Below are 25,511 nucleotides of genomic sequence, written 5' to 3'. Positions count from 1 at the left end.
ATAAATCACACTCCATACAATAAGAAGTCTGTTGGAAATGTCAGAATGTCAGCTAAGTATACTTGAATCTTCTGCATTGTGCTTATGCTAATGAAATTATAATGATGCTGTTTGAATAAATTCTAATCTATGCCCTGTTGCAATCATGGACCATCTAAATTCAATCATTGTAACTATTTTTCAGAATTGATAAAACAGCCTAAAAATACAGCTTACCAATAAGATGTGTGGGTATTACAGTGTATCTGTCTTGATCTTGGTTTTCCAGAGCCACCAGTTATTCAGTAATTTACAACTAATTCCAACTAATTTGTCTTCCAGGTATTCCAAGGCTTCAAAATCCATTTTCTCAGCCAACACGATGGAGCCTTATTGGCGAATATACAGCTGCCATCTGACTGCCCATTTTGTAACCAGCCGCCTACATGGAAGCAAGTGGACAACACTACACAGCAAACAGCACAATTAGTCATCATTGTGTGATTAGTTGAAATGAACACAGGGGGGGTCTTTGAGGACCAGCTTTGCGCAGCCAACACAGAGGATGCCACATTAGGAAACAGGTTTTAAAAGGTTGACCGGGAACAGCTGGAGCCATTTGGGTTGTGGTTTGGCAGAGTTCCCCTTGACAATTAGTGTGGTCTCTGGCACCTGTGTGGAGACAGGAAGGGTAGTGCTTGGCCTAAATGCAGTGGGACCAGGGGTTGGCACAGGAGAGATACACCACCTGGAGCATGTTATAGACCTCCCTCCCCCCCTCCCCTCTCTGGCATACACACACATTTCATTGAATGTAGAAGTGGGCATACTTAACACCCATACAAATCACTTTTTTTCCCTTTAGGCTACCTTTGAATAGTTGGTATTCGTTGTGATTCACCCTGGTGATTTAGGCCAAGTAAGGTTGTACAGTCAGTCATATTAAGGTAGGTGCACAAAGCCAAACTATAAACATAACCTTAAGTGGCACTATAATTAAAAGGAAGATCAAGTGAACAATGAATTGGATGCTTCTTTGGTGCCAGATGTTCCCAAGTATTCCCCCAGACCAACACTGTACAAAGCCAGAATTTCAGTACACACACCGCACCTACCAAAATAGCAGAGCTGTCTAGGGTCTGATACTGTCAAAGTCTTGTTTCTCTACGATACATCCACCCCCGCAGGCTAGCATGACATAGCTGCCCTCCTGTAAATACCAACACTCATCGGCCTGTCCTGGCTGGGGACAGAGAATAACCATGATGTGTCTAAGACAGGCACATAAAAAGCAGGTTGTAAAGGATGGTTTATGTCAGAGCTCTCTCCCTCTGCGCTTCGACCTCCTCGTAAAGAAGGTGACAGAATGCTGTTCTCAGATCAGTTGACATGGATGAAGGGAGCTGAGGAGGAGGAGCAGGAGGGGGTGTGTGAGTCTGCGTGTGGCTGGGAAAGCGGCTGAGATTATCAGCGGGTGAGAACCTTCACATTCATACCGAGAACTAGGCTTTTACCTGGTGTCGTTAACCTGCATCAGACCTCAATCGTGGATAGCTAGTGTTGCTGCCATTCGTGTCTCCTCTAAGGCACCCTTGGCACACAGAAGCTCGAACTGGGAGAAGCTTGTTCTGACCGTGGCAATCCTCGGTTTTCTCATGGATTGGAAATCAAACATCCAGACTTGACCCTGATTCCTCGGTCGAGACGTAATGCACTCAAAAGACTGGTGTGTTGAAGGCTTTAAATCTCATCAGTTAGTACGTGAAACTGAGACTCTATGTTAACTGACCCTACACGCCCTGCTCTGACCAACCACAGTAGGCCAAGCTGTATCAAACTACAGTTATCTGTTACTGCTTCAAACAGCTGCTTGTAGCCCTGTCCACCAAACGGGACCTGTTTATAATGCTAGAAAAATACATAAAAAAGATCTGAGGACTCTTACCCCCAGTCCTTCATGTACCCCACTCGTACATGTGCCCTGCCCCTGACAACTGTATCAAAATACAGTCATCTTTTACAACTTCCAACAGCTGCCCGCCACTGCCTTGTCATCGCTACGAATCAGCCTCTTCCGCTCCTGAAAGGGCATTATGGGTGATAAGCGGCGAGCAGCGGATGGCTGGCTATAGTGAGGAGCCTGACGGGGCTGGATCAGGAGGGAGCTGACTGGCAGTTTTGAAACTGGCACCTTCTTCTGCCCACTGCCAAGGGAAATTTACAGGCTTGCTTTTTCTCCACCTGCTCTCTCCATCTGTTTAATGGGCTGGCTGGGTCTGTGACGGCTCCGTGTGAGGGCTAACATGGTTTGACTAATGAGGGACTGTGGAGAGCATGGCGGAGTGTAAAGAGTTACACTCTGATCCTGTGCTTAAACAAAAGCCTTGCCAAGATAGTTCCAAAGGATTGACATTGCTGTACCTGTACCTGTACCTATAGCTAATCAAAGCTTAAATGTGTAGGCCTAGTAAATGAAGCATGTGTAAAGTGTTATTCCGAGAACCTGATGTACAGTGACACTAACACTGACGCAGTACACTTGGGTCATTACGTAGCTTCTCAAAGATACTTCAGGATATCCATCAAAACATCCCCCCCCCCCAAAAGGTATTTCAGTATTATTACAGTAAAGTTTCCAAAAATTTTACAAATCTTTCTACGGCAAAATGATTACAGAGTCCAGAGCAAACCCCTCCTGTGTGCGTCTTCATGGTAACACTGGTGAGAAGGGACACATCGGCGGGAGTTTGTTTGTGTTGGCAGGTACACGTATCTCCTCTCCAATATCAATCACCAGAGCCAAGCTAACCCTAAGACCACAGAGATACATGAGGGGGCCATGTGTCGGCAGCAGAGCAGCGCGCCTCTGACTTACGGATGGAGACACTGGGACAGTTTTGGAAGGGCTCATCCAATTTGCTTGCTGTCATTAGGAGCATTAATATGCACTGCTCTGCTTTGGTGGTAGGTTATAAAAGGAGGGGAAAGAGAGGTGAAAGAAACAGAGACAGAGACAAGGAGAGAGAAAAAAGAGAGATAATAGAAAGAAAGCCTGTCATCTTGACGTTAAATAAGCATATAATCATTAAAATCTGATTATAGATCTATCACATCTATATTTGAATGAGTCGTTGTTGGCTCAAACCTTTCCCACATTCTCAGATATATTTTTGAACATGACATAGAGATAGCCTTATGATGTAATGACACTCATCCACCCCAGTCAGAGCCAAGACAGGACAAGGAGACACTCTGGAAAGGGCTGCAGGATGAGTCAGGGCTGGAAAGCCATATTCAGTACCTCTTAGACAATACACACACAGTCATGCACGCACAAACACACACACATACACACACACGGACACAAAAACACACCAACACAGAAAACAACAAAACAGTGATTCATTAAACACCCTGATTCATTCTGTTTTGTTGTCAACCCAGTATGTGGGTAAAGCTCTTCCCTTTCTGTGTTCACAGACTCAGTTTGAGCTGTGAGGCAGAGAGAGTGTGAATTGTTGCGCGTGTGACTCAGATATGCAAATCGTTCAGAGAACAGTGTGTTTGGGTCTGTTAAGGAATACATACGTCGTTCTATAAACGAACGTCAGCACATGTTGTTGGTAGTTAAGGACCATCACACTAACAAGTAGCCTACCAGCTTAGTATTGCCTCCATTTTGGCAAAAATCCAAACAAATGTCTGCAGTGGTTTGGCATCCTTCACTGACACCCCACAACAACAGGGAGATAACCGACACAGAGATACAGACACACACATACACACACATACACACACACACACACACACACACACATACACACACACACACACACACACACACACACACAAGCTTTGGCATTCGTGACACTAATACTCTACACAGCAGGGAGATTAAAGACGGTGTTCAACAGCAGAGCAAAGAAGCAGCAGGTTCCTCACATGCCATCTCTTTAATTAGAGTACTCATGTCTACATACACACTTTCCCATAGCAACACACTGGCACGCAATCCCTTAACCTCACAAACACACACACACTCTACACCCAAGTACCATCCACTCAGAGTCCTTTGTCTTTGCCATGGTCAACATGACAAGCTGGTGAGATAGATAGGATCTATAAGCAAGCAATCTGTTTCACGCGTCCTCTCTGGGATTGCAGTCCCAGGCTATACTTAGACAAAGAGCAGACCTCCACTGCTAACTATGACCTACTGCAGGCAAGTCAGAGAATGGCTTCTCCTTTAGGATACAAGTCAAATTTATATAGCCTTTTCCACTGGTGACTTTATGTCACCAGTTTATGTTTGACCACTGTTTGAATAAATATTACGGTGTTGGCATTGTGTATCGTGCTAGAATAACAAAAGGTTTAGTGGCTCACTAGACCAACGGCAGAACTTTTACTCACCACCAACCCCAACACACCCAACTTAAATGAAATAATAATAATAATTCCACAAGAGTTTGAAAATGGACACGCTCACTATCAAACGCACACAAAGAAAACAAATATTGGTGCTACTGTTTGACTTTTTGGCCACGAGTTCCGTCCCTCTAACCACAGCCATGAAAACGAGGCCCTGTCTGAGCCTCGAGGGCCTCCATAGTTGAGGAGTGATTAATGGGGTGTGGGCAGCAGTTGCTGTTTTGCTCCGCAGGCCTACACGTTCCTTCACACCTCAGCCCATGTCAGTCGGGGCCCCTCCATTCATCAGGCCAAGCCCTCAGCCCCTCCAACCCAGAGGCAGGAGCAGCATCCAACATAGCCACCAAGACACAACAGATGCCACCCACAGGACCTGTGACCTCAGCAATGTGTCCTCGGAGACGTATTTGTCCCTACACCTCTGTGTTAAGTTGTTGTTATCTTTGGACGTCTCATAAAAAGTATCTCATGTTGGTCCTCTGGCTCCGAAAGTGGTATTAGGATTGTAAACGTTATTGAAATACTGTGTACCCATGCAACATGTAAAAAATAACGGACGTGATAATGGTTACATTTTTTTAAGAGGGAAAGTACTGATCTACCATACAGTCTGTGATGTACCCTATGAAGGAGAGCACAGACCCTGCACAGACGGTTGTCATGCCGAGTTTTAGTGCTCTATATAACCACATCCAGGCACAATAACTAGAAATGCAATCTCCTCTACCCAGGCACATTTTCATATTGGCTTTGTGGCCATTCAGACACAGGCTGTGTTGCTTCTCATGAGGATCGCAGTAAACTCACGCAAGGTGTTTGTCATCTAGTGGCATTTGCTTCTGACATGCTCTGTGAACGTTAAAACACTGCACGTCTGAAGGGCCAATGTGGAGGAAAGGGGAGAATAAAACAAGATGGCCGATGGTAGAGGTGAGGGAGTAAAGGAGAATTAGGGTGAATTTGACTGGGTTCACCATAGGCATTGAATCCTTAATGGCAGATCAGTGCAACATTTCCATTGGAATAGGCTATCAAAACCCCACCACATAGAACGTAAGCAATTTTTTTTTATCATAGTGATTTCAAATCACTGCAGAAAAGTTTTATGATGATTCTCTATATTACCATCTGTAGTGAAAACAAAAAATGTGAAGAAAACTGAGAAAGAAAGTGTAACCACATTTATCAAATTTTGTGTGGTTGTAACAGTCTGTATCTCAAAATTGAAAGTATATTTCAGCCATACCATGACACTTATTACATCTACAAATAGAAGGAAAGGGTATTTCCAATGAAGACATTATTTGTACTGGCCAGGAAAACTTTTGCAATTTGTTTTTGCACATTATTCTGTGGTGTGACATGTTTGTGTGTTGTCCAGTGGGACAAAGATCCAAATAATAAAACTCACACATGTAGACAGGCAGCTTACTGTATAAAATGATAGAAGTTAAGTGTTCTACAGTCAGAGTTTGTGCTAAGGAGGTGACAAGACTTTAAGGACACCAAGCGAGCATCTAATTATGGCCAAAGCACTTGGAAAACATCCAGCCTAGGAAAGAACACTAGATCAAGGACGAGCTAGGCCATAGAGTTGAATGGAAAAGCACTACACAGGAAGAGGCGGAGAGAGAAGGACCAGTGGACTGAGAGACGGATGAGAAAGGGAAAATGTATCAGAGTGATGTTTGAGAGAAGTGGAGGACAGAAGGATGCGGGGGGGGGGGGGGGCTAGAAAACACACAACAAGGAGAAAACACTAACAGCATTTCCACAAGTCCAGGCAGGTGACAATGTTCAAGCTCAGGCTCAAACAAATAAGAGTGGGAAGAGAAAACTGACAAGACACTGAGGGGATTCAGAGGAACTAAAAGACAGGGATATTAAGAAAATATGAGGAACAGACGAGAGGAACAAACAGTCAGATGGAAATGCAGACAGGGAGAACAGGCCGGGAGACAGAATAGGGTTACAGAAATTAGGTAGAAGAGTAGGAAGTAGCAAGGGTGAGAGTCAGTGCCCACACTCAAACACGGGCAGGACAGATTGGGGGTATCTGTCTTTTGCCATCTGAGAGAGCACTGGCCCTAGCACTGGGACTAACTCGACATTCCCACATTACCTGTCCTCAATGATGATGGAAATGTGTACAAAGATGCTGTCATCAAACATTCAAGCAGTCAACCTGATTACTAACAAGTCCATAAAGTGTCTTTATCCAACACCAGACACCTGAGCTGAAAAAGCCGCAGACGAGAAATAGGATCACAACATGGTCTACGATAATGCAAGTTGTCATCTGACACCAAACTAATGGCAAAAATCCTTGTTTCACCTGCATTCGTCATTACTGTTAGCTCGGCCTCAAACACCCGGACATTTTCAATGTCATTGAAGCCTCTACACATGGCACACAGCAGTCGCTTGCTTGCGTAGTTCTCTTTCTTTATGAAACCCTGCCAGTCTAATCTAATGATTCATACAAAATGTAGGCCATTTGATGATCATATGCAGGATAGGATGCTGGTTTGAATGGGAAAGATAAGGGGTACTGCAGTGGTGGGCTGTGACAGGGATTCTTTTTTTTATGCCTCATCCCACATAAATAGTTTGAGCATTATAATCCTCCTTCTCCTCCTCTGGGGAACCCAAGAGCCTTCATCTTAAAATCAACTACAGAACAAGAGACAGGCTTTTTCTGAGGCACCGGAAGTAATCCATAAAGTTCACAATATTTTGAAAAATGTAAAGAATGAAATTCAGATTGCCCTAAATTGTGTTGAAACATTATAATATAGAATATAAACTGAGACTGTTGGTAAATCGATAATTTAACAAGAGAAGGCAGTATCTAGAAATCATTATTAGACTATTTGCATTGTACACAGGTGTTTTCCTTGACACTTTGTTGGCTGTTACTCCTGCAAGATGACTTTTGGGAAACATTAATCATTTGTGATCCAAGAATGGATACAAATGTATCTTGCTAGTTTGTCACTGACATTTGAAATTAACTGTTAAGGGGGATGGCTGTTTGTAAGAGTGTTCCTCCTCAATGTTTTTTTTTCCAAACAGCACTTCCATTAGCGAGAGGCTTTAGAGGATTCAGTGTAAGCTTTCCCAGACATGTTCACTTTTAGACCCTCAAATCATAGAGTGTAACACTAACATCACACTAAACCAAGGTCTTGTTGTGATGTTGGTGTGCATTCCACATTCCTTCACACCAAATCCTATGCCGTCTTTCAAGTCTGCGTCCCATTAGATCAGTGGCAGAGCAGTGCAGACCAGACTGGGCCACCCATCCAACTCCTCGCTGTCTGCCAAAACAGACAGACCAGCATTTGCCCTTGAATGATACTGATTAAGTGATCTAAGTGTTTGGATGTCAATAGTGAGTTGCACGGATGACATCTTAATCCAAGTGTCATGCACAGAACTCCCTCCTCTCATGTCAACACACACCCCACCCTCATCTGACTACAAATGCAACATGCAGACCAGCAGTGGAATACAGCCACAACAGACACATAGGCCTTGAGACAAGCTGAAGCTCTAATATTTTAACAAGCCTCTAGTAGATTGATCAGACTTTAGGATTTTACTTAACACAAAAACTATGCCTGTTGTCTAAATCCCCTGTACTTAGGGAAAGGGTATGCATACCAGGAGTGGAGGGTGACACAGGCAAGCCGTAGAGAGAAGGATGACTAAGAGGATGACTAGTTAGGTGTCATTTAAATGGTTTTCCATCCCATTTAAACTCCCTAGAGTTCTAATCCCCCTTGATTAACATGGCTGTCAGTTTAGGCACACCTGCTCAGCACTGTGGCCTTTCAGTCTGGACTGGGCCCAGAAAACAGGGCTTTTGTCAAGGTTTCTGACTATACTACAGCCGCATTATAGTTATACACTTACATTTAAAATCTGCTCATTACTCTGCTTTATCACAACTTATCACAATGCCCTTTGGCACATAAACTGGCATTGTAAATATCCCATAACTGGCAGTTAAATTATACAAATTTTTCAGACACACATCCCTTTGATTAGCATATTTAGCATTCAGGCCAGCTATATATATAGGCTACAATGTTTCACAATGATCATAATTGATTTTGTGTGGGCATAAAGTAAAGCACCATGGTACCTTTTTTACCTTATGCCATTTCCACATCATTTGCTTCTGACATTCTCTGTGAACAATAACAAACGCATGTCTGAAGGGCCAATGTGGAGGAAAGGGGAGAATAAAACAAGATGGCCGATGGTAGAGGTGAGGGAGTGAAGGAGAATTAGGGTGAATTTGACTGGGTTCACCATAGGCATTGAATCTTTGATGGCAGATCAATGCAACATTTCCATTGGAATAGACCATCAAAACCCCTCCACATAGAACGTAAGCAATGTTTTCATGTCTGGATCAGTGCATCCATCCAACCTTGACTTAGCTAAGACAACATCTCTCCTCTGCTCACCCAATTATTCCCAATAACAGTAATTATCAGTGATGACTCATCTGGAAACCTAACCAGAAAAATGTAATTGCATTTTAGTTATCTGAATTCCCTGTTGAAAACACCTGTCACTCCAATCGGTTGAATTTCCAGCTACATAAAGTATGGTAACTCCTGCAGAAGCACAGCCTAATCTTGCTAAGGTGCTTAAAAAGTATGGGTGGGGGAAAAAATCGACTCACATTTGAATCGCAATTAAGTCTTCTAGCGATTCACTTAAAAAATAAATAATAAAATGTTCTTTTCTTTTAATTTTTTTTTTTTTTTTTTTTTTCGGAAAAAATCCTGAATCGATTTTTAATCGATTCGTGACCCCAATAATTAATTTGAATCGAATTGTGAGGTACCAAAAGATTCCCACCCCTATTAAAAAGATGAAGGGGGAAGGAGACTTGGGTAAATCCTTGTTTTTTGGGGGTACAATGCAAGTAGCTTTACAGTAGCTGGGCAATGTCATATATATGACGCAAAAGGATCTAGAAAACTCAAAATACAAAAGGAAAGTCAGAAAAGTTGAACTTCCCAGGGCTTTAAAGCCAAATATGACGTGGAACCCTAAAGCGAGAAGTGTCTGATAGCACTGAGGTGCAGTATGTCCCACAAGTAATTAGCCTTCACATACACACACACACACACACACACAGATGTATTAAAAACGGTGACTTTTGCAAAGTGTGTTGCTAAAAGTGAGAAAACGCCCTGAAAAATAGGACAAGGTGAAAGCAGGCAAAGTCTATTTTCGGCCTTGACAATGATATTCCTCCAGCCAACTTTCACTCCTCCCCCCTACCTGTAACACTAGACAGACAAATGACCTAGGCGAATGGCCATTACAAATATAGCCTTGCTACAGCATCCTGCATTCAGTTGACAAAGACACAATTCATGTTATGAAAGTTTTGAGGGAAGTCTAAAACTCATGTCTAAGAAGAATAACAAACACCGGAACGTGCACACGTATACTCGGCTGTCCATCTCTTTCCCCCATTGGAGATATGACGCTTGTTCCTCTACTGCCCATGAAAGCAGCACGCTGCGTGGGATGCAGTGCTTGACAGAATGAGACTGATGAGTGAGTGGGCAGTGGAGTCTATCCCTCCACAACAGTCTTTTATTATTTAACCACAATCACAAGAACTAAAGGCACTGCATTAGCAGTGCCGTGCTAATGACTGTCAACCAAGTGTAATTTTCTCTGATTGCAGAGTTTTTGTGAACGTCAATGCCAAAGATATTACAATTACAAAAGTAAAATGACTACAGTGTAGAAAACGGATTGATACATTAAATAAGCACAATTATTATCCCCAGGAGAGATTCTGGAGCAAAGCAAAGTTGTTTGAGATAGTCAAGTAGCCGAGAAGGACACAAATTAAATAAAAACATTAATTGACGTCGAGTCTTTTGTTACATTAACCTAAAACTTTTCTGAAACCACAGCTGCTTTATTTTACATTGAGTTTTACTGTGGGCTGCCATATCACATTTAGCAGACGCTCCTATCCAGAGCGACTTACAGTAAGTACAGGGACATTCCCCCCGAAGCAAGTAGGGTGCCTTGCCCAAGGACACAACGTCATATGGCACGGCGGGGAATCGATCCGACAACCTTCTGATTACTAGCCCGACTCCCTCACCACTCAGCCATCTGACTCCATATCACATTGCAAAACAGGGTGCAACGGGAAGAAAAAATAAGAATAAATAATTTGAGTGGAAGAGGAAGTACCTTGTCCAAAGGTACCGTGCAAATGACTGCTAGTGCTAATAGATACACTCAGATGAAGAAGTTCAACAAAACCATCTTGTTTCATAAGAGAACTTGTGTGGTGCTGTGGCCTTGATGCTTAGCTTTGGCTGTGTGCTGTTTTCACCTACTGTGAACCATCCATTATTGTCATCTGACAATGATCTTCCCTAGACTCTAGACTGCACAAATGCATTCATGGCGGTTGACTCAGCTGGGGATACAGTTTTACATCCTCCCCTCTGGACAAAATGACACGGTAAGAGTAGGCGAGAGATTGGGAAAGAGGGAGAAAAACATCTCTTTGGACCTGAGACACAGTCTGCCAACCGCCCCCTCCTGTCCTCATTCAGGTTTGCTGCTGAGGCTGGTATAGACTTATTTCTCTGTTGGAGAGGAGGATGTAGTATATATAGTACGAGGAAGAGGAGTAATTGTGAGGTCAAAGAGGGTTTCGTCACTAAAGCTGTATGGGTTTAATGAGGGACGTACGGCTTGAAATATAATTTAATTTGGGTATATGAATTGAAATTGTGAGTAAATCTGTAACAAACAAGTGCAAATTCGCAATAGCTATGACCACGTATGCAATTTTGGTGGACCGACTGACCAACCGATTGACCAAGTCACAGCTACAAAGCCTATAAGTTCGCAATTTCCACTTAACAAACCCCTACATTTCTAGCCATTACATACTGCTGCAAAGGACATTCCTCTTGGGTGTAGGTCAAAGTCGCACCCCTCGATTGCAGACACATCTGCCTGCTGTGTTGAACCTATGCCCAGCCCACCATACACCCCCAGGGGATGTCTAAGTAATGAACCATATCACACTCTCCCACTGCCAGCATCTCCCTCAAGGTTTATCCTTTTACAGCGACATGAGCGCAGAACAGACTTCCAACCAGCTCCATAGATTTTAGGTCACAGTAAAGCATGTTTTTTAATTCAGTTCACAATCCATTTAATCTGTAATTTAGCAATATAAAGGGTTTTGCTGCACTAAACGCAAGCACACCACATTATCCTGCTTGGTAGAGTTAAATCTAGTTTAAAGTTTTAACTTCTCAGTCTCTAATGGCCTATTTGAGAGTTGACTTTAAAGAATGTTTCTAAGATCACAGAATACAGAGCCTCTCTGTATCATATTTACACACTGAGAGGCTCATGTGGACTTATGGGGAAAGCCAGGAACGTTTAAAGCCTGTGTGTGTGTATGTGTGTGTGTGTGTGGGGGGGGGGGGTACAATATTTTAGACAGGTTGATCTTTGTGATGCATACAGTAGTCCTTTAATAATCACCCTTCGTGTGTTATTGCAGATGTGCCCAGATGTTGATTAAAGTTAGTTTTGATCAAGTATCTTGATGGGACGCGACATTCCATGAACATATTTAACAGCACAGGGAATTTTAACTAAACGTGTCAATCTGCTTCCATTAAAAAACGTTTGTCACTAGTGGACAGGACAATGTTTACGTGTTGCTTGGCAACAGTCCAATCCAAGTCCAGTGGCAGAATTATTTTGTGTTAGCAGAGCCAAATAAATGATTATATAAACAAACAAATCATAATATGATGTCACTTTGTTAACTAATGGAGCTTGTAGAATTGTTTATGAAATCAATATCATACTCAAGGTTGTGCATAATTGCTGAATATCAGCATGGCTGTAGGTCGTAGGTCATAATCACAGCCCTGCTAATATATTCAGCAATAACGTACTCCCTCTCATATAATATTGCTTAAATGTCAAATAGATTAAATTATGTTTATCCTTTAGTCTTAATCTTGACATATTGAGTGAAACACTTCCTTTAAACAGAAATAGTTTGCGGATGGCGGGTCTCTAGACTATATCAAATACAAAAGACAATCTGAAGGATTTACTGTAGACTACATAACAGCAGAGGTGCAATTGATGAAGCAAAGATGGGGTACATGGTCCTCTCAGGGACTGAATGGTACAAATTAAGAAGTCAGTTGTTTCAGGCAGTTGTTATTCTTTGGAGAGCGCTTTACAGCTCGGCATCGACTGACTCGTTCAATTATTTTACTCGACTATTGATCCTTTTTAAGCAATTTTCACATTTCAACAGTGTCTCAAAAGATTATATTTCTATCCTAAGCTTCATATACTGTTTCTTTCACAGACTTTACAGAGAGATGATGGAAACTGCACTCTCTTCCCTCCAGTTCCACCAGGCAAAGGTCCTAGGAAGCTCTAAAGAGAGGATTAAACTGGGACTGTGTGGTGAGAGACCAGCATCTGACTCCTAATCACAGCCAAAATGACTCTGTACTCTATCCCTTCAAGGATGGAAGACTATTTGACAGTGATGGAACAGGGATGGGGTGATAGAGTGATTTGTGGAAAAGCAATCTGTTCAGGAGTCTTTTATAACAATCAGGTGATTGCGAAGTGATGAGAATACCCTTAAAGTAGCCCAACGTATTTTTGTCTGCAAGGGCAAAACATGACAGATTATGGTTGTAGGTTCCCAAGTGTCATTGGACAGGTGGTGACCCCATCATCGCCTACCCCCAGTCCCCTTAACATATTCCACTATGATGTCGTGCCCCCCAGTGACTTAACTAGGAAACGTAAATGCATGATGGGCTAACTGGAGCACGTGAAAAGCAGACATCTTTCCTGTACAAAGTTCGTTAGTAGAAAGGGGTTAGTAGCAAGCGAACTGTAACACAAAACCACATTTTCAGACAAAACATTAAAAAACTAAAAATGTAATTAAAGAATCAGAAGAAATACATTAAATTACCAATTTTCAATATGCCAAGTATGAAACATAAAAGATAAAAACCCAATGTTTGAAAATCTAAATAAAAAAAGAATATATTTTTTTTAATGATAGGAACTGAGCTTGGATGGTTGAGGATGTTCTTTAGGGAGTTGGGGAGACTTTATCAGCTGCACCATGAGTCCTATGGCAGAAAAGGTTTGAGCCCACGCTGCTCTCTCTCCAATCTTGTTCCACATGATTATTCTCAATTTCACAGCTGACGGTTTTCACTGAGACAGACGACAGCGATGAAATGCTGTGGCATTGAGCTCGTCCAGAGCTGAGAGTGCATGCTCTGTCTGAGGTGAAAGAGAGGGGAGGGGACCGAGAGAGTGCATTCGCTTGGAACCTCCTGGCTCATGCCCAGGAGAAAAGAGTGTTATCTGCAGCGAGCACGGTCATGTGTTAGATGAGGGAGCTGGAGGAGGAATGCTGAGGAGGAGCGAGAGAAACACAGGGACACAGAGGACAGGTAGCACAAAGAGTTAGTACACCTATCCAGCCATCCCATCAGACAGAGGGTGGCGATGTATAATTGACCACTCCCCCAATGTGTCTTCGTAGGGTCATAGCCACACGGCTAAGATAGATAATCGCTGGCTAGATGATGAGCTGCCTTCTCACCTACGAAGCACAGTGGACAGCGGCACATGGTGACGCAGATTGACCACACTATCTTGCGGAATCATGGTGAAAACAGCTGTGTCGCCCAAGTGAGTGGGCAGTGGGGAGAACAGGGGCTTTATTAAAGACAGCAAGACTCCTTTTCTATTCTGAGAATAATGGCATGGACATGCCGTTTGGAATGGGCCAGCTGTCCACACATTACGGATCATTTGATGCCATTTACATTTGTAGGCGGTGCAGTGCAGAGCCTTAAGAAGCAGAGGTCGTCTGTAGGGGACAGATAAGATGACGATCCAGCTTTCTCTCGGGAGATGACTGGAGATGCCCTGCACACTCAGCTGGAGAGGAAGTGGAGCGATCCATGGCAACACTCACAGACAGGGACAATGGATGAGAAACATGCCTTTAAATGAGAAGTCAAAAGATAGACTAGAGATGCTACTGTCTTTGTGAGAGATATGTTGTGCTAGTGTGTCACAGTTGAACTCCCCGTGAACTGTTGACCATTTGTAGACTGCTGCCCAGGACTTCAATCTCCTGGAGGCCTCAGGAAGTCTAGTTGTCAATGAAAATGTTTTGAGATCATTCGTTCGTGTGTCATTATCAGCGCACCATGACATGATGCATTGATGCAATCAAGGATCTCAATGAGCGGTTACTGTTTCTGTAAAGCTCCCACTACCAAAAGTGAGGGACAATGTTTGTACAAGGTTATAGAAAACTCTCAAATTAATCACATTCTATGATATAAATGGTCCATTCAAACACCAGAAAGTGACCAATTGGGAAAGCTTTCACTGACAAGAACATTTACTGTTTCAAAGACAGAGAGGCCATTTAAAGGAATTCAACAGCACCACTCGCTCAGCGCTCGACAGCCAGGGGAGACCGCTGGCATCCGCTGAGACAGTACAGCAGGACAGGGAGCTTTTTGTCAAATGGAACCCCAATGAAATATTCAGCATTATGTTTGTTGTGTCTATGATTAGCAACAGTCTCTTTGCTCACTGCCTCATCTTTTTCTAGCTCTCCAGCACAGCCTATTTTAGATGGACAAGTGGCGTGCGCGCATACACAGATAGCTACAGACAATAACGAGGTCTTCTCTCTATCTTCTGTCATTCCTAAGTCCTGTGAAGTTAGTACTCAAACTCTCTCTAAACGTGCAAACTGAACAGCCAGACATGTGCTTCGGAAATGCGGCGCTTCTTGATTTAAAAAGGTATTGGTAGCCTAAATAACAATATTTACTAACTTTTTCGAAAACACTTGAGAGTAAATCACAAACCCATGTTCAGCACTGCAGTGAATCAATTGTAATATTTTCAATTGCTATTCTTAAATTAGGCTTCAATACAGTTACATAGGTTAGTCCATAGCCTTTAATTGCGCATGACACATTTCAAACTTATTTCAAGACCTTAACTTGAGACGAAGAGACCAATTTAAGACAAACAATGTAGCCTATAGTCGAATCAAGAGGCTTTATTCCAAAAATCAGTCTTGTTTGTAGCCTTTCTTTACAGTTATACTGTCCAGCGTTACTTCATGTCACTGTAAGCTCCCACATCAAAAAACAGACGCGCCATGTCGTGGCACCTGGCACAAAATAGACTGATTCTTTCACTTCCATCGATATATTCTGCCATAAAATTGAACATATTACACTTATTTAGACTCTGGCTTGGTATACGAATGTTATCTTACCTGTTCTCGACCTTTTCAGAGTACCTCCTATTGCGCTGCTGCTGAACATTTCGACGTCTGTCACAGCTGTTGCGGCGCGAATTGCAGGTGCAGTGGAAGCGTTGGAAGTGTCACGAGCGCGCCAAGACAGCCACGCTTGTTATGCCCCCGCTAGATGTAGTGTGTGCTTAGTAGTTGTCTCGAATGTTTGTAACATGAGAAAAACGGGTCAACGTCATCTATCTTCAGACTCAACAGATCCCAGTAGAGTTCAAATGATTGTAGGGAGTGTGGAGTGATGCAGACAATAATGCATAGACCAAGTCCAATCTATAGTCAAATATAGCCTAGTAAAAGAACACACTGATAGTGAGATCCAATTATCTGAGTGGCACAATGACCTTTGGACAAACAGTTTCGAATATTTTTAACTAATATACATTTTCTAAATTATATTTGGTTATGGATATATGTACACCGAAGAACCACATCATATATATATTTTTTTATATATATATATTTTTTTTTTTTTTACTGAATGTGAGATGATTTTGATTTCAAAATGTTTTGTTGCCAGTTTACAGAATATAGAAGATAAAGTATCTCTAAAATGAGAGTTGGGATTGAGGTGGTCATTTTAATTTCCATCCTTTAGGGTCTTTCAATATCAATCTTATCGCATGATACAGAATGTATTTTTATCAGCCACTAATAAGTATTAATTTCAATTATTAATATCTCACTCACAAATGACTGCCACTTCAAGGGTCAATGTAAATACAGACCACATGTCATCTTCACCATGTTAAAAAAAAATCTCTCTCTACCTTTAGGCCTTATTTTGCCATGCAGGCCTATCACCCCTCCTCATTAACATTTTTGGGCTGCGTTCAAAAGCGAATGCCTGTGGGTGACTTTGGAAGCATACCACTACGGGCACATGTTTGTGTGAGCTCTGGCCACCGTCGCTCTCCGTTCGCGGGACAGCTGTCAGCTGGACAGTGATGGATGTGCTGTGGAAACATACTTGGAGTTTGAGCTATGTCCTTGCACTGGAAGTCCTCTGGCAACCCTGCTTGACCAGCAAGAAGGCTCCCCTAAAAATAACGTGTGTGTTCATACACACACACACACAAAAGAAAGAAAGAGAGAGAGAGAGAGAGAGAGAGAGAGAGAGAGAGAGAGAGAGAGAGAGAGAGAGAGAGAGAGAGAGAGAGAGAGAGAGAGAGAGAGAGAGAGAGAGAGAGAGAGAAAGAGAGAGAGAGAGAGAGAGAGAGAGAGAGAAAGAAAGAAAGAAAGAAAGAAAGAAAGAAAGAAAGAAAGAAAGAAAGAAAGAAAGAAAGAAAGAAAGAAAAGTGGAAAGTGGAAAGTAAAAATCAATATGAAGTTAATGAAGAGTCTAGCCTTTAAAAACTGATGAGTAGTGAATTCAAGTATTGGTCCCATAACTTTGATCCACAAGCTTTGTGAGCTCCCATATTCTGGAAGTATAAATCGTATCTAACGTGTATAAAGCAGCAATAATCTTGTGCTAATAGATCATCCATCTGAAGAAATGATTGAGAGGGGACTGAAAATATCTCCCATGGGTGACAAGTTATACAGTTTTATATGATAGTCGCAAAAGTTCAAGATGTTGGTAGGTGGAAACATATAACCTGAGTACACTTTTTGTTCTGAGTATCTCAAGGTTTGAACTGAGTCTCTAGCACATAGTGCTTGAAAATAGGGTCGAGTTAAAAGGCAAGGAGATGTAAAAGTGCATGAAAATATAATGGTGGTCTTGCACATGTGCATTATCTCGATTGGTTTAATTTGGAGCCATTTTAAGTCTGCCCTCCATACGTCGCATACGGCTTATCTCAATCACAACCTTGCCGCCCCCCCCAGACCCTTACCTCCCAATTTACCTGGTTGCCACAGTAACAGGCTTTGAAGTGCATACATTCCGATTCCATCTATCTTTGCCTTCAAAGTTAGACGGTAAATGCTAAATTGTGAGTGGTATCAAAAACTGATATTGGAGGAAGAGCTAGAGAGCAAAAGACAAACAAATATTGACCCTCTGGCAGCTCTGAAAGATCTTATTACAGATTGCTTGATGAAACAAGGTCACATAATGCTATGACCCCAGATGGGCTGGGTGGCAATTGAGATGGGATTAAAACTGATTTATGATTTAAAAATGGGCTGAATAAGGTCTATACATTTAAATATTGTGTAATATTGATGAAACATTACTATAAATGAACCACACACTGTCTTAATGCTTAGAGCTTGGGTAAACACAAAATGATGAAAAAGAGAAGCCTAATTAAGCATGCCAATTTTTACAAACTCTTCCAGCCGACTGATGAATTTTAAGTGGCCATAGTAGAGATTTGTTTTGTTACTGCAGGATAAGAATATGGAACATCATCATTGCCAAAGCTTAAGATAACACATTCCTCATTCTCTGAATGCCCTTGGCATTTGCCCAGTGTGTGTTTATCTAGGAAAATGGAAGAATCATATCAGGAACAGCTCAGGCTATCTCAGATGTGTTGCTCACTGCAATGGCGAGATAATTTACAAATCTGGTAGAGCTGTGGATTTCATTGGCATATCTGTATGTGGTGGTGAGGTCTTCACTCACTCTAAAGGAAAGGGGACATTCTCAAGGTCATTTCTTTGCACGTTTTTAACACATTATTGATGTACTGTATGTCTGGGGTTCAAACCCATTTCCCTTAGACAAGTGATGGATGGATCTCCCACTTTTGTTATGGGTATCACCTCAGTTAAGCTTGCGCGTGCTGATGGTGTCATGGCCACGGCCATGCCCCAGTTATTCTTTTGTTATCTTAGTTCTCCCTGCCCTACTGTTTTCTGTCTGTCTCTCTGGGTGTTTGTCCGGTCCAGGTTTTGTCGCAATTTTCTAGCTCCGTGCACTCCTGCCTCTCGTTCCAATCACCCAGCTGTTATCACCTTTGTCAATCCTTGTGGCTTTGTTGTTGTCGTACCTGTGAGTATTCCCTCCTGTTCCTGAGTTTTTGACGAAAATAAATATATTTTGTTTTTTGATCCTTCTTTGCTTGCCTTGCCCTGCATTTTGGGTCCACCCCCTGCACTCACACCTGACAGATGGGGGGGGGGGAGAACAGAAATGGTTCATTGGGTCCACCATAGCACAGAATGCGCCGGGAGGTTAATTCAAAAATCCTTGTTGTTATGACAACCACTGTTCATGGTAGTTATGGGCCAAACTACCAATTTAAGCCATTTTGATAGGCTGAAAATGGAAAATAAAGAGATTATCATATAGGATCAAATCTATAGGGCAAGCATTTATTTTTGTTGTCCATGTCTTTTACTCTTTCTCTCTCTACATCTACAAATGTAAATTCATACTAGTGCCTGCCTTTGTGATTCACAACAGCAGTGTAGTATGAAATTCATTTATTTTTTCACAAAATGAAAGATTGACGGTACTGCCAAACCAGAAATCATTTACTCGGGAAACAGTGTCTGCATGCATTTGGCAGGGCAACCAAAAAGTATGTTTGTACGTGTTGCTTTATTTGAGCTGCAATCTCAACCATAAAATGATCAGGATACAGTATACACGCCCATTCCAATTTCAATTTTGACAGTTCCAGTTTGTTGCACCTTCTCAAAAATTGTTTAGGTGTCATGATTTTCTCTATCCCCAGTTTGCAGTGGCATTTGATATCTGACTTGAAAGACTTTACAAAATTGACAATTTTAGACTCCATCCAACATATATACCACTATACAAGAAATTAAGTATGCAAGTATTTTCAAACAGATTAACCACTTATGGTATTAGAAAACAATTGCACAATTAGCAATTTGCACAATTGCAAATTGTATATTGAATTACTAGGCGAGCACACACTGTCATTAGTTCACTACATTATAACCAATGCCATTCACAGTACCATTGTACAAAAAAAGAAGACCATGCATGAAAGCACAGTTCATCTAAAGACTGAGCCACTGCATTAACCTGGAGACACAAAAAGGGCAGTTTAGAGGATTAAAGCTACAGCTGTGAATTGGCAGGTCTCCTGCAAGACACTAGATAATAGTTTTTTGCTACACAGAAAGTCTTTTCTCACAAAGCAACACACTCACAGGTAAAGCACACACTAATATATTCAATGTTGTTTCAAGGTAACAAAAGTACACTATAGATTCTCTCTCACACACACAAAAACATTCTCTACATTCTCTTCAGCCAATTGATAACTTATAAGAACACATTTTCGATCGCGTTTTTTATTTAGTAAAGAAAGTGAAAAGGCTCTCATAATTCAATCAACCTATCTACCATTGGAGTTATTTTATTTGATGATTCAATTTAAAGAATTCTACACAAAACATTACATACCATTCCAGGGCATTGCAGATATTGTGGTATATTTTATGAAAAATGTGTTCTATGGAAAATGCATTTCAGGGGAATTATTTGGCAAACTAAGAAATTACAAGCAAAGTTAGTGCTGTCCTGCCATCTACTGGTCAAATGCAATAGGCACAACTTTAGACTGACTTCTTTATCCCCTTTTTCTTTTTCTTTTGCAGGACTTGATTTTTGTTGTTGTTGCAGCAGGCAAAATTACTATTGATGCCACAGCATAAAACCTTTGTTATTATACATTTCATTTACATTTATTCATTTAGCAGACACTCTTATCCAGAGCGACTAACATTAAGTACAGGGACATTCCCCCAACATTTATACTTTAACAAAGGGGATTCCAGTAGACAAGTCAAAAGGCCATTTAGAAACAATGTCAGATATGGTAAAATAATTTCAACCTGCAGAACTATTTAAGCAAAACACAAATAAACAGAAGATTGAGGATTGTCATGTGACGTGATGTGCCCCTTATTTTAATGTGTATTCTATCCCTTTATAGATTGGTTGGTGGAGTTACTTTTAGGACCACGGTAGGGGTTCTTCACAAAGCAAAAACAGCAAGCCAATGAAAACAAATTTTTTTTCAGAGGATTTTTCTTTTTGGGATACTTTAAATGTAATGTCACTGGAATGTAATTTTATGGAAACGTAAAACGTATGTAATACTATTATTGACCATGTTTTCACACAATAGCTGCACTTCCTAATAACATTTCATTTGTATCATTGGTACGCCCTATTCTGCTAATCATTTATGAAAAGTATTTATATATAATCCAATCTGAACTCATAAATCTACATTCTGGACAATTATTTTCACCACATACAAACTTTTTCTTCTGGCCTTAGAATTTATTTTCACATTTACAGATTCAAAAAAAACACATGATGCTAAAAATGACTGATGTCATAGGTGTTAATGCACATTGGGTACATAATTAAATTTGATGCACAGATCAGAGATATCACATTAGGTGTATCCAATGAAATTATACACTACTGCGCCACAACAGTGGCTTTACCAAAGGCCCATGTGGTTTTCCTGACCAGGAAAAAACTGAGGGTCTTTGCAATGAAGGCTGTTATTAATTTACAAAATGGAGAGAGAGAGAGAGAGAGAGAACTGGGAGGTGTTAAGACACATTTTCCCCTTTGAGGATCTTTTTGGGGTTTCCAGATGAGGAAGATCAACACGGAAGGAAAAGATTGGAGTGGGGTAGAAAATAAAGAAAATGTAGCATGCACCCATCACCTGGACACGAAGAAGGTTACAAAATTCGCCATGACAACACTCCTCAAGAGCATTGACATAATCCAGGTAATATTTGAATTAAATAACACAAATAGGTTGCGTTTGGGAGAAGAAGATTCAAAGAAATGAGGGGAAGAGAGAGTGATATAAAAAAGAGAGATATAGGGAGAGAGATATATAGAGATATATAAAGAGAGAGATATATAGAGAGAGATAAATAGAGAGAGATATAGAGAGAACAACATGAAAAAAAATAAGAGAGGGCTGTGGTAGCTTATGATTTTTTTTTTTTTTTTTTAACACTCCTTTCAATCAAAGGGGAAGATAAAATCTCATCTGTAATCTCAGTTTAAGTGCGGAGGGCTAAGTGGTTCCGGTCTCCGGCCCTCGCTGGGCTCTAATTGGTTGTCATCCTGACAACATTGTTGTTCAGGGCTCGCTCGGTAAGTTCATTTCCATTGGCTAGTTGCTCCCACCACAGCATTGGCCACTGCGACCCTGGGGGCAGGTTCTTGTAGGTCCACCCCAGGTCTGGTCCTGCCCCCTGTTCCAGCTCCACCTTGTGGCTCGTTCTTGGGCAACTTCTTGGCTGCGGCGCAAAAAAAAACAACTACTTCTTAGACACAGCAAAAGACAACTTAGAATTAAGAATTAATTAACAAGTTTCCGAGAAACTAACCCCATTTGCTTTTCATACTTCTCGATGGTTTTTCTTTCATTTAGATCATGTTATTCTTACCTATAGCCATGAAGATTTCGTTCACGTTCATGGCAGTCTTGGCTGAGGTCTCCATGAAGAGTAAGCTGTTATCATCAGCGTACGCTTGTGCTTCCTAAAAAAACAACAAAGTTATTACACTTTTTTTGTTACCGGAGTGGCACATTAACCTTGAGTATACATATCATGGCATACATGTTCTCATTTTTTTTTTCCCATCTATGGTAAACATTAACTTCATCCTCATTATCCTTATTATGATTAACCATAAACAAAATTACCATGTACCATATCATACTGACTAATACACACATAGTTTATATCACACTTACCTGTTGGTCAATGGCTCTTTTGTTAGCTATGTCTGCCTTATTGCCAGCCAGAGCAATCACTATGTTGGGACTGGCTTGCCTCTGCAGCTCCTTCACCCAGTTCTTTGCTCGTGTGAAAGTATCCTGCCATAACATGACCAACAACACTCAGTTTGTATTCAGTCCTATTCTATTTTCATTAACTGGAAAAAAACATTAATTCTATTCAACTGTTTATTTAGTCTGAAAATTGGCCAACAATTTACCAAATAATGTTGTTTCCTGATATTTAATAGGATGTGACTTTTTACTTCATTTCAGGATAAGAGGATTTTTATTTATTTGTATCTTGTATGTTCACAATCTTTCTCCCAACATTCCGATTTGTTTCAATACTTTTCATCTCACAGTTTAACTAATTCTGGGCTACAAATTGTGACCAAGAAACAGACATACTGTGTTAGTGATGTCATAGACCACAATGGCCGCCTGAGCACCTCTGTAGTACATGGGTGCCAGACTGTGGTAGCGCTCTTGTCCAGCCGTGTCCCAAATCTCAAACTTGACTGTCGTGTCGTCCAAGCAGACCGTCTGTGTGAGAAAGGCAGCTGGAAAGAAGGAAGAAAAAGAGAACCGCACAAAAAATGACAAGAATGTTATCTGGAATAAAAATTAATCAGTTGAGATTATAGCAATACTGTCCTATCTTGCATTGTCTCCCAGCCTCAGACAAACCTTGATTTTAAAAAAAACTTTTTTTATTATTATTATTATTTATTTTTTATCTGACTCGATCAATGATGCCATTGTCAACCTTATTTTTGCAACTTGATACTATAGCCCAGCCAATCAATGAAGGGCCTTTGTGCGGAGACGTGCTTTCAGTTGCAGTTCCTCACATCAGGACAGTGGCCCATGGAAATGAGGATATTATCTTGCTTTGAGTCATCCAACAAGCAAAATAGGTTAGGTACACATACATTAAATGAATTTAGAAGCACACACACAAGAAAAGTCAACATTAGCATACTTTAAAAGGCCTTGATGCGGATAAATGAACTGTACTCCAATCCTAACCATGGTGCTGAATAACATCTGATATTCTGACAAAACACATTGATACAAAGGGCTTTCATGTTACATAACTTCAATTGTGTAAGGCGACAAAGATAACGAATATTGGACAGTATAAAAGAGGAGAAAGCTACTGAGAAGTGGATTCATCAGGAACGGGAATTACTAAGCCCCGCATTTTCACAAACAGTATGAACATACAAACATCTTCAGGGTACTGTATCTTACCACGTTACCCAAGCCTGTCAGACAGGTCTTGAGTTGTCAGAATGAACTCACTCGACTGGCCCTGCGACTTCAGAGTTAAAGATCCAACACAAATTCTAATCTACTGGATGTAAGCTTTTAACACTTCACTTGGCATGCAAAAAAAATCCTCAATCACATGACGCCATTGGCAGTAAACAGCCCAATAACTTAGTTGTATCCTTTGACCCTTCGCATACTTTATACATAGTATCCATTTTCTATGCCCATTGTGTTGTGGGTCAGTGTTGGTTATTGTGTGTATTTCTGCTGTAAAAGACACATAGTTGTTGTTTTTTTCCCACAGTCTTACTGCATAATGAAGCTGCCATCAATTGAGTTGTCTAAACAGACCAGTGGACCTCCAGACAATTTAGCCTGCTTTTGTCATTGGACATATTATCAATAAAGATGAGTGAGCAAAGCCCTGGTATCTATTTGAAACCATGACCATCTGTACCATGTTTCATTCTGGAAATGCTTGGATCATGAGCAGTTCATTTGATTAAGAAATATTTAGAGCACCCAAGTTTTAAAAACACTTTAACCACCACCAGTTTTGGCAGAGGTTGATAAGACAAATAACCATTTGCAATGCCTTACCTCCAATAGTGCTCTCCTGATATTCGTGAAACTGGCCCTTGACAAAGCGCAGAACCAGACTGGATTTCCCCACAGCTGATTCCCCTAGAAGCACCAACTTGAACTGGCAGATTTTGTTTCCAGCTGCTGGACCGTTGGGTCTCGCTGGTCCTCCACGACCCGCCATGGAGCTGAGAGGAGGCTACCCTGGGTAAGAGGTGCCTGGACTGGGCCACAAAAAGTTAGGCAGCACGGGTGGAGGTGGTTGAAGTTTTTTGAAAAGTTGTTGGTAGGTTTTGGAGGCCCCGGCAAGGGTAGTAGAAGCAGATATCTGGAACCTGGAATCTGGTAAAAATGTAAAGAGGTTGGTTTAGAGTCTGACAATGCACTAAAATGTGGTTGAAAATTACCTTCAGGACATGTTGTTTAAAAATAGCTGCCTGTCTAACTGATTAATGCACTCTCTGCTCTGTTCAGTGGTCAGTTCCTGGTGTAGGCTGGAAAGTCCCTCGAGGTGTAGGTGTAAGTGGAAGTAATAGAGGGCCACTAACGTTAGACCTGGTTCACTTTGCATTTATCCAGACAGCTTTAATACTTGTAGTCTCTGAAATACATGTGGCTTTAAATAACTTACTAATGTTGTAGCTAAAGTAAGGACGGTCTGACAGTTATTTGAACATGAACTTTCCTTTTCTATTGACTATTGGCTAGCTAACACTTCAACGCACGCAAAGGTGTACACAGGAAGATCAGATGTAATCAAACCACCTACTGGCTAACTAACTTACTAGTCTTATTAGTTTAGGTTATTATGGCATATCTTGTGACACAATACTAGTCTGAATCGCAACTATCTATCTGACTAGCTTTTTCGCTTGAGAGCTAACGTTAGCCACATTAGCTATTTAGCTTAGCACAACTGGAAAATACAAATACGTCGCAGGATACATAAAAATGTTGGAATGATGCACGCGATTTTCTTACCAAAAGCAGAAAACAGACATAAGTCGTAGAAGTATGATTCCCCAATGCTATATGTTTCTTGTGTTTTCTATTTCGGACACTTCAGTTTAGCAAAAAACCCAGTACTTACTTCCGCCTTGCATAACCGAGAT

At 41.2% G+C, this 25,511-nt stretch overlaps 1 protein-coding gene and 1 pseudogene across 5 annotated transcripts in view; both read right to left on the bottom strand.

Moving 5' to 3' along the window:
- LOC146259620 (zinc finger protein 385C-like) overlaps positions 1 to 15,962 on the bottom strand; it is a 39,147-nt gene extending 23,185 nt beyond the window's left edge. For 3 of the 4 annotated variants that reach the window (XM_084670718.1, XM_084670721.1, XM_084670720.1), the window contains exon 1: positions 15,809 to 15,962. In XM_084670718.1, the coding sequence (XP_084526844.1) occupies positions 15,809 to 15,857 (49 nt within the window). In that variant the 5' untranslated portion in view covers positions 15,858 to 15,962. Of the gene's footprint in view, positions 1 to 216; positions 644 to 15,808 lie in introns of those variants that run through there. The other variant, XM_084670719.1, reaches the window with a different exon arrangement.
- Positions 15,963 to 21,785: 5,823 nt separating this feature from the next.
- On the bottom strand, positions 21,786 to 24,735 carry LOC146259619 (ras-related protein Rab-5C-like; annotated as a pseudogene). The gene is made up of 5 exons (XR_014729531.1): positions 24,418 to 24,735; positions 22,951 to 23,102; positions 22,516 to 22,638; positions 22,205 to 22,298; positions 21,786 to 22,054 (listed from the first exon to the last, which is right to left on the bottom strand). The product of XR_014729531.1 is annotated as a ras-related protein Rab-5C-like (transcript).
- Positions 24,736 to 25,511: the final 776 nt, after the last annotated feature.

Source organism: Hypomesus nipponensis, chromosome 13, assembly GCF_054491055.1.
Source record: "Hypomesus nipponensis isolate SF chromosome 13, ASM5449105v1, whole genome shotgun sequence".
Taxonomy (NCBI): Eukaryota; Metazoa; Chordata; class Actinopteri; order Osmeriformes; family Osmeridae; genus Hypomesus; species Hypomesus nipponensis.
This window is presented reverse-complemented; position numbering and strand designations above follow the sequence as displayed.